The sequence below is a fragment of the Rhamphochromis sp. 'chilingali' genome (genome assembly GCF_963969265.1).
Source record: "Rhamphochromis sp. 'chilingali' genome assembly, chromosome: 9".
Lineage (NCBI taxonomy): Eukaryota > Metazoa > Chordata > Actinopteri > Cichliformes > Cichlidae > Rhamphochromis > Rhamphochromis sp. 'chilingali'.
In genome coordinates this window covers 25,945,792-25,962,478 of record NC_137936.1, presented here as the reverse complement: position 1 = coordinate 25,962,478, position 16,687 = coordinate 25,945,792, and the positions used below count along the sequence as shown (strand labels likewise).

Here is a 16,687-nt window from a genome sequence, read left to right as displayed (position 1 = left end):
ATTTCATAAATGTTATTAAAAGGCAATCAATAATTTGAACTAATTTACACTAATGTAAATAATCAGTAAGACTTGAATGTAGTCCTGCCCCCTGTGTACAGTCCCAGATACACTCAAGCACAAATTCACAACCAGGTCCTCAGGTGTCTAGCCGAGAAAGTTGAGTGCAAAAGGAAATCCATCAACGCTCAACCTTTCACGAACCAACATTTCATCAACATTTGTCCGGGAGGGAGACAAGCCGAGGACAAGCCCCTCAGCCCAGGACCTGGGCCTGCTGAAGGCTGCCAGGGATTGGCAGATGCAAGTGGACTTGGATCAGAGGCTAATTTTTCCCACAGAGATCGTAACAACTACTCTGCGACCAGACCTCGTCCTTTGGTCTAACTCTCAAAAACATGCGTACATCATTGAGCTGACGGTACCATGGGAGGAAGCAATTGAGGAAGCATTTGAGCGGAAGAAGCTGCGCTATGCCAACTTGGCAGTTGAGGCAGAGGACACAGGCTGGAAGATCAAGGTGCACCAGGTGGAAGTGGGGTGCAGGGGCTGTGTTGCCAGTACAACAGCCAAACTGCTTAGAGAGATTGGGATCAGAGGACACTGCTGAGAGGACCAGTCACTGGCTATGCCTAAAAAGGGCTGACATCACTTGGGCAGTTAAGGCAGTCAGCTAACTGCGAGAGAAAATAAATATTCTCCTCTTCTCCCCTCTGCTCTTCTTCCCTTTTCTGGGAGGCAGTGGGGAGGTAGAGCGTACAGCCCAATCCAGCGGGGAGGTGTGGAAAGCCAGCCCCAGCCCCCCTTCCAGCTCTCTTCTCTGCTCTCTCCTATCTTGTCCCTCTTGTCTTACTTCTCTCTATCACCTTTTCTATCCCTTTGAAGAAGTGAGGCTCCATAAATGCTAAAGAGGTAAGTATTATTTCTCAGTTGCAGTGAATAGACAGAAAATAAACTGTAGAAAACTAAACAGAAGAAAGAAGAGAAATAACATAAACCAGTGACACACTCCAGGGCCTGATCAACCCTGGCAGGGCCTCCTTGGATGAGGGTGTTTAGTGATAATGGCCAAAACACCCGATGAATCCAAGGTCCACAATTGACAATGTGTCCCAAATTTTAATATGATAATCTAGATCAGATCTCTAATTCCTAAACCTAACCAAGGAAGAAAAAATGGCAGATTAGCCTGGGTAAAAGACCGAAAGTTGAGGCACACAACGATGTTTGCTGCTGGTAAAGTTTCTGGGCTGCCTTTCCTCATAACAGAGATCCCTCAAGAGTCTCTCCATTTAAAGCAATGCATTATCAGGGACTGTAACATCTAGCCCTTTTACTGAGTCATGGATGTAAACTGTGTGTATTTGTGTTCTCGCTGTAGTTGTGGAGGACCTGGTTATGATCCCAGTTCACACCAAACCAACGGACTCTGTGGAGGAGCTCGATGAACTATACGATGTCATCAAGATTATTAAGACGAAATGGAATACTGATGTAAGGAGAAGTTAGAGAGTGTCTAAAGCTTTGTAGCTTGGGTTGGTTGCACAACAGAGAAAGCAGGAATTCATACTTTCGTGAAAATTTGTAGATTTTGACAGAGTTGTGTAGTAATGCGGACGCTGCACCGGTCCGTCGTGGTGAAGAGGGAGCTGAGTGTAAAAGCGAAGCTCTCAATTTACCGGTCGATCTACGTCCCTACCCTCACCTATGGCCACGAGCTGTGGGTAGTGACCGAAAGAACGAGATCGCGGATACAAGCGGCAGAAATGAGCTTCCTCCGAAGGGTGGCTGGCCTCTCCCTTAGAGATAGGGTGAGAAGTTCGGCCATCCGGGAGGGGCTCAGAGTAGAGCAGCTGCTGCTCCACATCGAAAGGAGCCAGCTGAGGTGGTTCGGGCATCTGACAAGGATGCCCCCTGGGCGCCTCCTGGGTGAGGTGTTCCAGGCATGTCCCACCGGGAGGAGGCCCCGGGGCAGACCCAGGACACGCTGGAGAGATTATATCTCTCGGCTGGCCTGGGAACGCCTTGGTATTCCCCCGGATAAGCTGGAGGAGGTGGCTGGGGAGAGGGAGGTCTGGGCCTCTTTGCTTAGGCTGCTGCCCCCGCGACCCGGCCCCGGACAAAGCGGATGAAGATGGATGGATGGATGGATGTGTAGTAAAAGGCGTATGAACCAATCCAACCACTAAACTGGGAAAACAAAACAAATATATATTGAGGAGTTAAAGCAAAACACTCAAATCCAAATATTTCATGTCTGTGCTGCAGAACATTATGATCTTGGGTGACTTCAATGCAGACGGCTCGTACGTTTCCAACCGTGACATGAAGACCATTCGCATTCGTGAAGACGAGAACTTCCACTGGCTGATTGGAGATAACGTCGACACTACAACAAGCACCAAGAACACCAACACCTATGACAGGTAATGCATAGCAGGTGCTGGCTGCAGCTTTATTTTGAATCGACAGACGTGAGACTGGTATCGATCTGTTCGTCAGCAAGAAAATAAACACATCACGCTGTTTCTTCAAATTATCTGAAATAAGGAGGAGTAGATTCTTTTGTTTTGCCACATTAAAATGGAGTGGTGCTAAATGTTCTTGCTTTTTTCTAATTATGTATTTAAATTTGGTATTATGGGTTTTTAAAATAAGCCTTTTTCCCTATCTGTGTTAAGGATCGTGGTCTATGGAGATGACATGCTTAATGCTGTGGAACCAGAATCTGCAAAAGCCTTCAACTTCAAGGAGGAGTTTAATCTCGATGATGAGCAGGTCTGTTTTGATTAATGGTTTTCACCAAATGAATTACTCTTATATTCTCTGCCTCATTTGCAATATCACACGTAGAATATGATTAGTCAGAAGGGTTTTAGACACTAAATTATAAGGCAGATAATTGTGTTTTTGTCACATCACTCAGTCTGTTTAAAGATCACTGAAATAGCTGGACATGAAAAACAGAACTCGGTGTGTAAAAGCTGGCATGGTTGCTTAAAGACGGTACCAAAGTACAGCTGCGGTATGGTGTTATGGCTTTAATTAAAATTCCTAAGAGGCCGTCAATCAATGGCCACAAAAATGTTGAAAATCAGCAAGCTTTCAACTTGTCTTTATAGGGGGAGAAAAAAAGAGAGAGTTCAGTGACGTCGGACCTTTATTCTTACAAACAAAACTTTAGGGTAAATTATTAACAGTGTCACAGTCACTCTTTTCAAGTGTCCTTGGTAACTCTATGACCTGGGTTTGACAAAGACTCTACCCTTGGCCTGTCAGCTCATTGTCTTTGAAAATGTAAACCACTGCAGTATGGAAAGTATCCATACTGTCATTATGACAGTATGGATACTTTCCATACTGTCTGTCATGTTTGCGGCTGTGTGCAGGCAGGATGAGGACCCAAACGCAAGCTCACGGAGGCAGGAATGAACTCAAAAACACAGCTTTATTGCTGGAGAGAAAAGAGAGACAGCCTGAGGAGAGCACAGACATAACAGGCTGGGGAAAACATGGAATAAAACACAAGGAGGGGAAACGAGGGCTCACAGATACACAGAGGGGCACACGGGGGGTAATCAAATAAGGAACATCTTAACAGAACAACCTAGAAACCACGGCATACATAAAGAACAAAACCCAAAACACATGAAAACTAAGAATGCTGGGCCAACATGGCCCAGGATCATGTCACTGTCATTAGGTTTTGCCTCTTCAGGCTGAACCTGCACACCAGGTGCACAGCATCAAGCTCTCACCCCAGACCTAACCTTGTCCCAGGAGGGTAAACTGGTCCCTTGAGTGTGTCCTCATAGGGTTTTGTGAAACACTCTCTTGGCCCCTCACCCAACACCATTTTGCTTTTGTAAGACCCTAGCAACCCCAGACAACATACCCCATGCACAAACCGCTGATTCATGGGGACATTCAGCTAGACCTCGATATTTGTTCAAAAACTATTAATCAGTACATTTTGTTTCTTTTGCAGGCTCTGAAAGTGAGTGACCATTATCCAGTGGAGGTTGAGTTGAAGTCCATAGTTGAGACAGATGAAAGAAACGGTAAGCAGGATATTTATGCATATCCAAGGCTTATGTACCATAATACTACAAGACCTGTTAAAATTGTGAAGTCAGTTTTTCATTCTTATTAAGAAATGTTTTTTTTTTAATCTTTCCCAAAAATGTAAAAAATAAAACTTACACACGTTTTAGACATTTGTTAGAAAGATATGCTTACGTTGAATATATGCAGATCATGTTCAGAGAGTGAGTTCAAAATCAACTAGATGCAGGATTTGTTTTTTCCTGACATGTTCAAAGTGTGATATGAACTTTCTGCTCAAAGAAAATATTTATACATGCAAACATGTTTAAAATTAATTAATTAGAACAAATTAATTGCAGCCAAAAAGCTGAAAGGAAAAACCCCCGCCTACGCATTCTTTGTTGTGGACTTCTATAAGGAGCACAAGAAGAAGCACCCAGGAGCCAAAGTAATATTAACAGAGGTTTCCAAACTGTGCTCAGAAAAATGGAAGTCCATGTCACCTGAGGAGAAGGCAAAGTTCAAAGAGATGGCCAAGAATGACAAGCGCCGGTATGACCAGGAGATGAAGTCCTATGTACCACCTGCAGGTGCCAAGAAGGGCAAGAAGAAGAAGAAGGACCCCAACGCGCCCAAAAAGCCACCTTCTGCTTTCTTGATCTTCACCTCTGAACACCGTGAAAAGATCAAGGCGGATAACCCGGGGATCTCCATCACTGACATCGCCAAGAAGTTTGGTGAGATGTGGAAAAAGATGAGTACCACAGAAAAGACCCCCTATGAGGCCAAGTACGCCAAACTGAAGGAAAAATATGAGATGGAAGTGGCTGCCTACAGAGCCAAAGGCGCCAAGAATGTGGAACCAGCTGACGACGATGATGAGGATGAAGAGGATGAGGATGAAGATGATGATGACGAGGATGAAAATGATATTGACGGGAAGATGGCTAAGTTGTTTCTGTGTTTGAGGATGTGAAGTTTGTGATGCGTTTGTTTGTTTATGTTTGTTTTTGTTTTGGGTTGGACGAGTTCAGCAGTATAACCTGCTGTCCCTGTCGGTTGACCTCATTTGAGCTGTACTCTTTTTCTAATTCAGGGTGTTAGATTTATATTGTTTATTGTCATTTATGCTTAGAAATATTTAACCATATATGCTTAGAGGTGTATAATCGATTGTGTAGTGATAGGATGTGTGATCTTTGGCAGTCTGCATAGGCTTGGTGTGCATTCCACAGTGTTCTGGCATTCACACCCACATTCTGGGAGCATGGGAGAGGTCATACCTTCTCTTATTGTTTTATGGTAGGATAAACTGTCTATATCTGTTCTAGTCTAAGTGCCTTTTGTTTAGATGAACTGCTGGACTTCCAAACCAGCAGGGTTAGGGAAGTTGTTTATGGGGTCACACTCTGACCCCACCCCCCCCCACCACACACACACACACACTTACACAACGCACAGGCAAGGTACTCTTTGTGTGTATGTTAATGCACCTATGCATATTCATGTAACCTCAATAAAAGAGCAGTGTTACGGGGGAGAAGATGAGAGCAACTGGGGTCAAGCGAAGGAGCGGCGTTTGTCCAGTTCTCTCCCGTGCACGAGAAACATGAAAAACTTTGCCTACTTGTGTCTTAATTTGCTGTGTAATTAAATTGTCCTTAACGTTCCAGCGAATAGGTTTATGCTACAAACCTATCACAGGGATTTAGTTTTTGTCACTTAGTCCCCTTTAAGAGTTATATTTTAAAATTTTCTACTGTAATGAAATTGTATATATATCCCATTAAAAAAAACTGACTGTGAAGCTATGCTTTTAACACGACACAATTGAAATAAATATTAAAATCACAATTTTACAATTTATACTATGTATTTATTGGGACAACAAAATCCACAAGATAAGAGTTACTTTAAAGGAGATGGAAATATTGGAAAAGTGATTTCATACAATAGCGTTAACACATCTGTTCTCAGGCTCAGCATTACTTATAATTGTTAGCTAGAGTCTAACTCATGGTTTAATAAACAGGGTTGTAGCTTTCAAAGACTGTATAGATGAAAGACGGAAGGTGTGCCACTGTGACATCATCCACTGATTTGCAAAGTGCTATTGCCTACCACTTTCACCAAAGTCACAAGTACGCGGTAGATCTTAACATGAAATCGAGTGATCTAGCGTAGCTTTTTCACATTAATGGAGAACATAATTTACAAAATAAACATATCGTGTTCAGTGAAACTTGAAACTACCAATTGCGGCCATGAACTCATTGAAGTATTTACTAAGGTCAAAAAGGAAAAGCAGTGAGCGCTTTCCTTTATAATCCTATACAATCACTACTCTTTCTGCCACCCCCTGCTGGCTATTAGACATGTCTCCAGGCATGTCTGCACTGGCTTCACTTTTCAGACTGAAGCAACATCTTTTATATACATACTTTGAGAGCAGTTTCTATTGCTGAATGAGAAATATTGAGTTGAAAAAAAATGCTACAAGCATGTATGTGCCTTTTTGTTTAATCTGTATGTAACTACAACACTTCAGTTGTCTCTTCAGTCCTAAAGTGCTGTTGTTTAATTTAATAAAACCAGAAACAGATTAAACATTTTAATAGCATTTCAAATAAAGCTTCATCACTACTGTTATTTTAAACACAGCTTGATAATTAAGCTTTAAGTGATTTCTTACCAAATTCTTTTAAAAAGAACAAATAATAACAAGCATTAATTAAAAACAAAAAACTTTATTGGCATCTCCCTCTTTACAAGATAACAAAACTCATGGACTTGGGCTGGTTTGTGATGGTTAGAAATTTCATATGGACACAAAATGCAGTGGACATTAGTTTTACAGTCCTTCCACATCTTAAGCTGCAGGCCTTCATTTCATTTCATAACTAGATTTAAAGATATTGGTCAATATACGCTGATCAGCCACAACATTAGAACAGGATGTCATCGCCTACCTAAACATTGGTGCATGGCAGCAGCCTCCTCTAGCAGGACAATGAACTATACACAAAGCAAAAACTGCTTAAGAAACATGAAGGTGTTGGCCTGGCCTCCAAAAATACCCAGACCTCAATCTAATCAGGCTCGATGGGCAGAAAGAGCCCAAAGAGATCCACTGCCAACGCCTCCACACAATAATGATTTGTGGCTGATCTGTGTGTATGAGTGAAATATCACAGTTGGAGGGCCATTGTCCTTGAAAACCTAACATCGTTAAATTTATTCCCTGTACTACTCCACTAAAGGTTGAGCACCCGAGCAGGTTTTGAGTTTGATGCGGTTTATTTTTTAACGAGCAAAACAAACTGTAGTCTTTCAGCAAAAAGACGAAGGAAGCGAGAACAGGATCAAACAAAAATCAGCAGCTCAGGTTTTACTTCTTCCCAGATTTCTTGATGCCACCTCCAGCTGAAAGAGAGAGAAAGCAAACAAAAAGATTGGGTGTTAGAAAGCATCTAATTAAAACTGCAGCCACAACTGTGACCAGTGAGATTTCAAGTTTGAAAATATATTGATGACTGAAAGACTTTAAAATTAGAGGTTTTCTCAAACAATAACATAAATTTACTTTATTTTTTTAAAAGAAGAGATCACTGCATAAACAAAATAGCATAAACAAAGTATAAAATATTTGAATTTTAAAGGAGACAAACATCAGAGAGACATGAGGTCTACTTTGGACTAAATTTGCTGCAAGTTTGGGGTTTGTTTCAGTTTCCTGACCTGCAGAGAAAGTGCAAGCTGTACAGTGAAACACCAGGGCTAACCTGAGGCTTTCACTGTAGCCATGGTAAGAAATGTTAAGCAAGGTTAAGCTACCAAGTTGACAAACATCTGAAAGCAGTCTATGGACGGAAATAAGAAAATTGCAAAAAGTGAACCCTGAAAACTGAAATGGCTACAGAAACTGGCAGATCACCTGAATCCTGCAGCTCAGTACTTTGCTGAAGTCACTGTATTCCTGAACTCTCACTGTGTGCTGGTAACGTATCAGTTATAGAAACACCACAGCTGGTGTGTATGATCATGATGTGTATGTTTGGAAATATGTAAGGTTTGTCATTATGAAACAAAATTAATAAATTCAACCTGATCTGGATTTTTTCTGTTTCTATATACGTGGGATGGTCTGGTGATTGAATGTTGGGTGGATATAGATACAAAGGTTTTATAGTGTGTGGGTTTTCTTGGTTTGTTTTTTGTGTGTGGGACTGGGGCTGGAGGTTTTCAGGTATTATTGGTATTATTCATGTATTATATTACTCCACTTGTAACTTGTGCTTTGAGTATGTATTTTGCATTTTATCACTCCTGTGTGCACCTGATCACGGAGCAGTGTAGCAGTAGTTGCGGGAGTACATAAATCTGGTGCATTTCTTTACTTCTTGTTTTTGTGCATAGTTCTTTACAAATAAAGTAAAAATATAAACACAGCTCTTACTCAAAGGTCCTTTTCCTGATGCTTTGGCTTTCAACGCATCCAGGGCCTTCTGTTCGTCCTTCTGCTTCTGCTTGAAGGCTACATCATCCTACGGAGACGCATACAATCTAAAATCTTTCTACGCTTCTGTCTTATGCTCAGCTCATTCCAAACCACAGCTGACATTTACCTCTGAATATTTCTTCCCTTCAGTCAAATAACAAAAATTAATATTTCATCTGATTTCCATTTATCAGATTCTCAGCTGACACCTGAAGACATCGCACTGGGTTGTGTAACAATGATTTGATTTGATTTTGTTATCAACAAGTTAAGGAATACATTTTTATCACCAGTTCTAATTTTCAATGGGCATTAATACAGGTTACTAAAGCAGAATTAAATGACAAAGTAGATCACAAAAAACAGAAAGGGTTAGCGAAATGATCCATACATCAAAGTTTACGTATCAAATTATCTGTGAAAACAGCTTTACTTTAAAAAATAAACAAAAACGAAATGTATAAAATATTGCAATGATGCAATGTAAATGTGTCTTATCCATGTTATCTTGATTACAAAGGGATGCAAATGATTTAGAGGCTTGATATTAAATGTTTTACACAGTCTATGGTGAGGGGGGGAAAGAGCCAGATACATACGTCATCCATGTCCTTGTTCTGTTTCTTGGGAGCCTTCAGTGGTTTCTTTTTACCTCCTGAGAAATAAAATTTACATAGATACATAAATACCGTGAGAGCAAAATGAAACTCAGAACTATAAAAGTAAATTAATAAATAACACAATAAGTAGATACAAAATATGAAAACCTAAGCTAGGCAAACGTATTTAAAGAACAGATCCACAAAGTAAAAGTATACTAATAAAAACAGTGGGGAAAAAATTGCATTCTATAACAATGGACTACAATGTCTGAACGTTTCTCTTTAAAATAAATTGACTAAGTTTAAACAATCTTCATTACCTTGTTATGAAAATAAAATATAAAATATAACTAAATCTACAATATCTAATAAACAATAGCCAGTGAATAAAAATGAAATATACGAAGGAATATGATCCAAGTTACGTCATTCAAATAACACAGCGTTCTTGACTTTTGTTTGCTTGGAAAAAAAAATTAACCTAAACTCCTTAAAATCTGCTTTAACTTAACAGGCAGCCAGATGACCGCGAAACCTTGAGCCTCGAATACAAATGTTAGTTACCACCACGGGTTATTCGAAGAAAGAAGAAGGAATATATTTAAATTTTTAAAGATTTCGTTTATATTGTCTGTTGCCTGAGATAATATTTATAAGCCGAATGGTCCATTCAGTCCCAATAATTAAAAAAAATGGCCTAAAATATCTTCTATCTTCCGTATGTATATCCCAAAACAGAAAAAAATCGTAATATGGCACATTTTTAACTGCCGATTGGTCAGAGAAAACGTTATCTTTAGCGGCAGCTAGCATTAGCCAACTATAAACGTGCTAAACTGAAAATCGTCAGTATCTTTTAAGATGTGCAGATTTTACAGACGAATCTCAAATGAAGCAATCTCCCACCTTCTCTTCCAGACATGGTTACAGCTTGTTATAAAATTTAAATGAAAGGAAAGTTTGCTGCGAAGACAACTGGTACTTCTCGCTAATCCGCGCTGTTAGGTCCCCGTTGAACCGGAAATAGAATGACCGCTTGTTGCCTGTCTCAAAGAAAATACTTGACATCAATATGCTACAATCCTGTTACCCTAAAGAAACGTAATTCGTGTCTTATGCGTCCGCTGACATAATTGAAGAAAACGGGTATGTTTGCTCTGTTATATCGCTGTGTACATAACAGTATCACCAGAGTCCCAAAACAGTTTAAAACTTATGAAAAGTCAGCTAGCCGGTAGCTACATGGAGCAACATCTAGCTAGCTAGGAAGTAGGTAACCTTGGTGGAAAAGTACTCTTGATATATTTAAAATTATATCCAGACATTTTTTTGAACCGAATCTGTGACAAAGTGCAGTGCTCGTGAGGTCCTGCACCCACCGGGAACGAGTTTGACTTATTATTGGCAGACTAAGCTCTCACTGTGCCTGAATTGCCTTTGAAAGCGTGCCTATAACCACTACTACTAAGCAGGATTTCTGGGAGGTTTAAAAGTTATCTGAAGAAGCTCCATATTACTAGATGGTCTGTCTTCTACAACAGCACACCCCCTGCGGACTGCCTTATGCAAGATGCCACAAATCTTATAAAGCTGACAGTTAATCAAATTAAATTGTTTTCCCTTTATTCTCCCAGGTGCCTGTTCCAGTGTTGGCTGCTGTGACGGTCAATCTCTGACTATTCTTAACCTGTACTGCTGCTGCTCTGCTCAATGAGGTACTGGTGTGAGCATTGTATCTGTATTTGTGATTGTAAATATAACTGGTTAATGTTATCTTTACTCTGTCAGGTACAGAGGTGCTCAGATCTATCTCTGGGTTCATGGCTCATGCTGTCTGTCCCGCTACTCACTGCCTGGCAAACTCACTCAGGTACGAACCTACAGTGCTCTCCATCAGCCTGGTTCATCACCACCACCACCTCCAAACAAGCCTTCCCCTTCTGAAGGGAAAAAAGGATCAGAGCTTCTGAAGGAGCGTGCCTTGACTGTCTTACAGGTACAAAAAGGATCTTCTTCTTACGGTAACAACAGAACTTCAAAACACAATGAAACAAATTTGAACACTGTCATCCTTTTTCTCTCTTCTCTTATCTTTAAGCATGCAGGTGAGTTTGGGCGGCAGTGGAGTCAGAGGTCGGCTCAAGCAGCCACTGCCACAGTAAACCACTGGTGGGAGAAGTACGAGGAGTTTGTGGGGCTGAATGAGGTCCGCGAGGCTCAGACAAAGGTCACTGAGGTCAGTAAAAACACGGCGTCCAAGTTTAGTCTGTGCCGACATGACTTAGTGGATAATGAATAAGGAATGTCAGGTGCTTGTTATACAGTTCTCTGACAGATCTTTGTATTTTCCAGGCTGAGGCAGCATTCATGGTGGCCAGAGGGATAGTTCGTGAGGCTCATGCTAGCCTGGAGGCTCAGCAGGGCAGGCTGAAGGAGATCAGAGACCGACTGGACAGAGTCTCAAGGGAGGAGCCACACTACCTGGAACTGGCCACAATGGAGCACAAACTCCTACAAGTGAGCTGAAGCTATTAAAATACACAAAACCCATGTCCTTGAGTCATTAAAAATTAAATGTCTTAAATTTCATGTCGCTTTTGTTGTAATTTGTTTTTCAGATGGTTTGTTTAAAACAAACCAAAATCTCACAGACAGTCGAAAAACCACAGAGATTCACTTTACTGCCATGAGTGACAAGAAATAAAATTAAATACCGTACTGCAGGTATCACTGGTTTGTTGGAGACTATTAAGCATGGATTTAAAAACAAATTTTTTATTTATTTTTAATTGAGGTCAAGACTTCCATAACAACACGTGGTCCATCAACTGTTGGTTTAGGTTTTATAGTTGGTTTGAGGTCAGTAGTGGAAGTGGAAGTGCTTTTATTTTGAGTTAACCACAGTTCACATTATACAATCATACATCATTAATCTCCTAAGACCTGAACTTTTCCATGGCATGCATTTTTAATTACTCTTTGATATTTGGGCGTATTGGGACCCAATGAATGTAAGAACAAAGAATTACCAGGTTTTTATTTTTATTTTTTTACCTGATTTTGGTTTCTAACATTCGTTAGACATTCGTTTAAAGTTTCTATAGTTTCCTCGTAAGTGGATATCAGGCCCTTGTAGAGCAAAATTGAGTATTTTGGTCTAAATAACCCAAAGTGTGATGTCCACATATGTGGACGCCAGGTCCTAGGAGGTTAATGATGTCTGATAAGAAGATTGAATTGAACCCCACCTCTCTGTCACTGCAGGAGGAGCGCCGCCTCCGGACAGCGTACGAGAACGCAGAGGGTTCAGAGAGGGAGAAGTTTTCTTTATTCTCTGTGGCCGTTAGAGGAAGCCACGAGAAGGAGAGGACGAGAGCAGAACGCACCAAGAACTGGTCCATCATTGGCTCGGTGCTCGGAGCCCTGATCGGAGTCATGGGGTCAACATATGTGAACCGAGTCCGCCTGCAGGTGAGGAGGGGTGCTACACTAGGGGACCTCATTCAGTGCACCGATTCTTTTTTTTTTTTTATTTCTTTTTTTTTTTTTTTACCTGAAGCAACTGCGCTGGCACTGTTCCAACACCCTCCCCTAAACTCTAGGTCTTACTAAACACTAACAACAATGTGAAGCTTTGTACCTGTTTTTGAAAAGTGTCTCATATTTTTTTATTAATGTTTTTAGCTTTACTGTTATAAATGCCAACAAGAAATAAGAAAATGAAAAAGATGAATGAGAACAGTTGACAAGCGTTGTTGAAACTGCGAGTGAAATGGAGTAAGTGGTGGACTTTCTCAGGAACTATACCCATACCCAATAGCACTGTAGTTCCTGTTTCTGGAAGGTTTGCTATGCAAAACCTACTGCCATGTTCCTTTAAGAGAGCCTTCATGAGGCCAATTTTGGACTTAAAAACAGGTTAAGTTAGAAAAATGACTGGACTAGCCTCCTTAATGTAGATTTTTCCTTTAATATGTCACCCATCTGTAATTAACACTTGCCTTTATCTGATCCTCACCAAGACAGCAGTTATTTCAGCTCATATACGTTCTCTTTTCTCCTCTGCAGGAGCTGAAGAATCTGCTGCTGGAGGCCCAGAAAGGTCCAGAGAGCCTGCAGGAAGCCCTGAAAATCCAGGCTGGAAACCATCGCTCCCAGCAGGACGAGCTCCGAACGCTCATTGACAGTCTCAGAGTTGCTCTGAGTGAAACCTTCGCACAGAGGAGAGCTGTTCGCCAGGACAAAGAAGGCACAGCCCCACACTCGCCCTCTGTGTCTGTTTCAGCCTTAAAAGATCTCCACACTGGAAGCAAAAGGACCGAGTCCCTCTTAGAGTCCCTGCCACCAAAACTGGGACAACTGGAACGAGGGCTTGGGAAAGTTGAAAGTGAAGTGTCAACCGTGAGGAAGCTGCTGGAGACCAAACCACAGCTTCAGACACAAGCTGGTCAGCTGCTACATGAGAGACCAGAGAGAGCTGAGTCTGAGGCAGTGGTGAGGAGTCTGGAGGAGACTCAGAGGACTCTGGGAGAACAAATCAGGACCACCAATCTTTATAATGCAGTGTTTGCCTACACCGCCACTGCCATCACCATCTCTGCTGTCTACCTGCTGCTCAGAGGAACTGGTTAGATACGATACCTCCAGTTTGAATATGTAAATGTACGGGAACACTATCGGGCACTGGGACTAATAATCTGAACAAATGAGTGCAAATTACAAACCGCAGTGAACTCGGTTTATCTAATAAACTGGCTGCAGGTGTTGATTTGGGTTTATTATCTACCTCTGCTGCTTACTGCACTAATGAGGCTGAGGACTTATTTTAACTGCTTCTAAATATTTAAAATTCACTGATCTCAAGCTGGCAGATAAACTAAATGTTGGTGAATGTCACGTTTAGCAGCTTAGAAGAGAATCCAACATTACAACAACTAAAAATGATGTTTGTTGTCTAAACTGAACAAACCGCTGAATCAGACTTCTCAACAAATATCCACAAGAAACTTGAGTCTGGGTTATTATAGTTTAGCATTATAGGTTTAAATAAAAGAATAATAAGTAAAAGGTAGACTTCTGAAGGAAAAAAATTAACTGGTGTGAAATTCTGTACTTTTACAGATACAAAACTATAGTAAGTCTGACTCGAGTTCTCCAGCACATTGTTTAGGTGAGTTGGGTTGATTGATTAGCTGATACAGACAAATTCATGGGGCCTTATTATTCCTGCTTCTTACCCATGTTCATTCTCTCGTGTCTTTTGCTGCTAAGTTTTCCACTACTTTTAAAAGCTGGTCTTTAAATGTCTCTGTGTGGTCTTTGGTACTAAGGAGGTCAATACACTTGAGAGCTTTCTCCTCTGAAATCAGCTGCCTGCTGTAGCTGAAAATAATGCTACAACGGCAGTAAGAGTGGACCACAAAGACAGAGTTAGATAAAAAATCTTTATCAATTATGATAACTTCAAGGCTGGTATTGACAAACCTTTTGTGGTGCATATATCCTATGTACTTATCTTTCCATTATACTTTAATTATAAATCAGAAAACACTGCCAAAATGCATCTTACCGTGCAAGAGTTCAGATTTTCTGTACTTTGTGAGAAGGCGGCATACAGAGAACAAAGTAGTAGCTCAAAAATAATAAAATCAAGACTTGTAGATGTCAACACCGTCAAACAGAAGTAGAAATGGGACATAATCAGATGTGGGGCCAGGTGGTTGCAGTGCCATGTGAGTTTTCAGCGTCTTGATTCAGCCTTATACTCGTCAGCCTTGGATGTAGTTAGTTGACCAGCTGAACCTCAGAGGGACCACATCACAGGTCATGATTGCACCACTGGCATTCACCTCCAAGCTAAAGCAGGACGGAAAACTGAAGGGAGCTGAAATTTTAGTATGTAAGGAAAGACATGTTCATTTTGATTTAGATCTGAAAACCTGTATCTTTGATTTCACGGGACATAATATTGTGTTTAAGATGGATAAATATAGAAACGAACAATAATGAGAACTGTGTTTTCATTAACATGAGAAAAGTCACTGAGATGGACTTCAAAATATATTTTGTTCTTTAGATAAAACTAAATATTTACCTGAGAACAACCACACCTATGCACTGCAGTGTAACACCCTCTTAACCAGGGGCGGAGCGGGGGGGTGGCTTACGGGGCTTAAGCCCGGGTTGTTTTGTCAGAAGCCCGGGGTATTTTGGAGTGTAATTTTTTCATAGTTAGATGCCTGGCTGACAACTGTATAAAACAAAAAGTACACACAATATTCGAAGCACATAGTGCACACTGTGGGAATTTACGACTGTGCGTGAATCCCCCCCTGATATTGGTATGATCCAAGCTCAGGCACTAAGCGACTGAGCGAGGGGGCGGGGCAGCTGCTGCCCGTGAGTGCGCTGTTGGAGAGACGGAGCCAGCCATACTAAGGAGAGCTTAAGTTTGACCAGGTACCAAAGCAAATCATTCGTACCGTACAAATAATGTAAATATGACGGTGCATCACGAAAGATTGATATGAAACTGATCACTTGACCAATATTACGTTACTTGCTCTTCAAGTGAATCAACAAATGGCGAAATGAAAAGCCGAACAAATGCTATTTTTTTTTAGAGTCTTAGCTTACGTGTGTTTATTTCATATTTTCAGTTCTTACCCTCCCGACTAAATCGGTTTCAGTTATGTACTGAAACATAAGAATGGACATTCGAGGGTTCTTTCAAAGAAAAAACTCAGGTAAATGTTATTTTATATATTATGCTTTGTATGTTGTTCAGTATATTTCTATGCAAAACAAGAGGGATTTCAGTACACAGCAGGATATTCACATTTGTAACCAGATATTTACACTTTAGGGAGAAAACATAAAACATTTTTACTGTACAACATCAATTTAGAGTAAATTTTTGTTTTAGATAAATATTGAAATATATTTTGAATTAGTTAAATTTCAGAATAAAGAGAGACAGAGCTATTTTTATCACTTTCATCAAATTTAGGAGTACATGTACACTAAATTTATTGTTAATTAATAAGAAAACTCCAGACGATTCCATTCTGAGCTGAAGAAGCTTCTGATAGGTTAGTAGAGTCCATGTGAGTAAATTGGTGGCACAGCTGTGGATGCATATAAGGCAAAACACACAGTCTGTTTCTTTGACATGGGAAAATCAAGAGATGTCAACCAAAACACCAGGAAAAGAACTGTGGAGCTCCATAAGTGTGGCTCAAGTTTGAATACAATTTGGTGCCATTTGCAATTAAGAAATACAGATAGTTTCTCTCTTTACTCTTAAAGTTAACAAATATGTTTTTATATTTATCAATCTAAAAAAATAAACATTTAGTCTGATTTGATGTTACAATTAAAAAAGTGTTTTTATCTGAAGAGTAAATATCTGGTTTCAACTGTATATTTGATGATTGTCAGCACAAAGAGGGAGAGAGAGGAGAACGAGGACAGAACAGATGAACAAGAGCAGGTAGACACACATGTTAGCCAAATGGTTGTTTACCAGAAGTATCACCGT

General features: G+C 40.5%; 3 protein-coding genes across 5 annotated transcripts; 2 read left to right on the top strand and 1 right to left on the bottom strand.

Moving 5' to 3' along the window:
* The first annotated feature begins 585 nt into the window (after positions 1 to 585).
* Positions 586 to 6,629, top strand: LOC308403217 (high mobility group protein B2-like). Of its 2 annotated transcripts, XM_080892483.1 has the most exons (6): positions 586 to 912; positions 1,382 to 1,494; positions 2,269 to 2,426; positions 2,682 to 2,778; positions 3,989 to 4,061; positions 4,407 to 6,629. In XM_080892483.1, exons 2-6 carry the CDS (start codon positions 1,399 to 1,401, stop codon positions 5,021 to 5,023), a joined length of 1,041 nt encoding a protein of 346 aa, XP_080748609.1. In that variant the 5' UTR covers positions 586 to 912; positions 1,382 to 1,398; the 3' UTR covers positions 5,024 to 6,629. The 2 variants fall into 2 exon arrangements, with proteins under 2 accessions (XP_080748609.1, XP_080748610.1); XM_080892484.1 differs by lacking the exons at positions 586 to 912; positions 1,382 to 1,494 and adding an exon at positions 1,749 to 2,166.
* A 145-nt stretch (positions 6,630 to 6,774) lies between these two features.
* Positions 6,775 to 10,189, bottom strand: tma7 (translation machinery associated 7 homolog). Its single transcript, XM_080892500.1, has 4 exons — positions 10,054 to 10,189; positions 9,145 to 9,200; positions 8,504 to 8,591; positions 6,775 to 7,470 (listed from the first exon to the last, which is right to left on the bottom strand). Exons 1-4 carry the CDS (start codon positions 10,067 to 10,069, stop codon positions 7,436 to 7,438), a joined length of 195 nt encoding a protein of 64 aa, XP_080748626.1. The 5' UTR covers positions 10,070 to 10,189; the 3' UTR covers positions 6,775 to 7,435.
* ccdc51 (coiled-coil domain containing 51) lies at positions 10,166 to 15,282 on the top strand. Of its 2 annotated transcripts, none has more exons than XM_080892478.1 (7): positions 10,166 to 10,293; positions 10,782 to 10,862; positions 10,942 to 11,143; positions 11,246 to 11,383; positions 11,500 to 11,664; positions 12,412 to 12,618; positions 13,216 to 15,282. In XM_080892478.1, the coding sequence occupies exons 2-7, from the start codon at positions 10,858 to 10,860 to the stop codon at positions 13,777 to 13,779; spliced, it is 1,281 nt and encodes a 426-aa protein (XP_080748604.1). In that variant the 5' UTR covers positions 10,166 to 10,293; positions 10,782 to 10,857; the 3' UTR covers positions 13,780 to 15,282. The 2 variants fall into 2 exon arrangements, with proteins under 2 accessions (XP_080748604.1, XP_080748603.1); XM_080892477.1 differs by having other exon boundaries at positions 10,936 to 11,143.
* Positions 15,283 to 16,687: the final 1,405 nt, after the last annotated feature.

What these genes read in the sequence shown, in the direction of transcription:
- ccdc51 (XM_080892477.1), top strand. An exon ending in CTCAGACAAAGGTCACTGAG is followed by an intron (nt 11,384 to 11,499) that starts GTCAGTAAAAAC and finishes TGTATTTTCCAG; the next exon opens with GCTGAGGCAGCATTCATGGT. An exon ending in TGGAGCACAAACTCCTACAA is followed by an intron (nt 11,665 to 12,411) that starts GTGAGCTGAAGC and finishes CTGTCACTGCAG; the next exon opens with GAGGAGCGCCGCCTCCGGAC.
- LOC308403217 (XM_080892483.1), top strand. Translation starts at nt 1,399, where the DNA reads ATGATCCCAGTTCACACCAAACCAACGGACTCTGTGGAGGAGCTCGAT. An exon ending in AGACGAAATGGAATACTGAT is followed by an intron (nt 1,495 to 2,268) that starts GTAAGGAGAAGT and finishes TCTGTGCTGCAG; the next exon opens with AACATTATGATCTTGGGTGA. An exon ending in TTAATCTCGATGATGAGCAG is followed by an intron (nt 2,779 to 3,988) that starts GTCTGTTTTGAT and finishes TTTCTTTTGCAG; the next exon opens with GCTCTGAAAGTGAGTGACCA.
- tma7 (XM_080892500.1), bottom strand. An exon ending in AGAACAAGGACATGGATGAC is followed by an intron (nt 8,592 to 9,144) that starts GTATGTATCTGG and finishes GCGTCTCCGTAG; the next exon opens with GATGATGTAGCCTTCAAGCA. An exon ending in ATCAGGAAAAGGACCTTTGA is followed by an intron (nt 7,471 to 8,503) that starts GTAAGAGCTGTG and finishes TCTCTCTTTCAG; the next exon opens with CTGGAGGTGGCATCAAGAAA.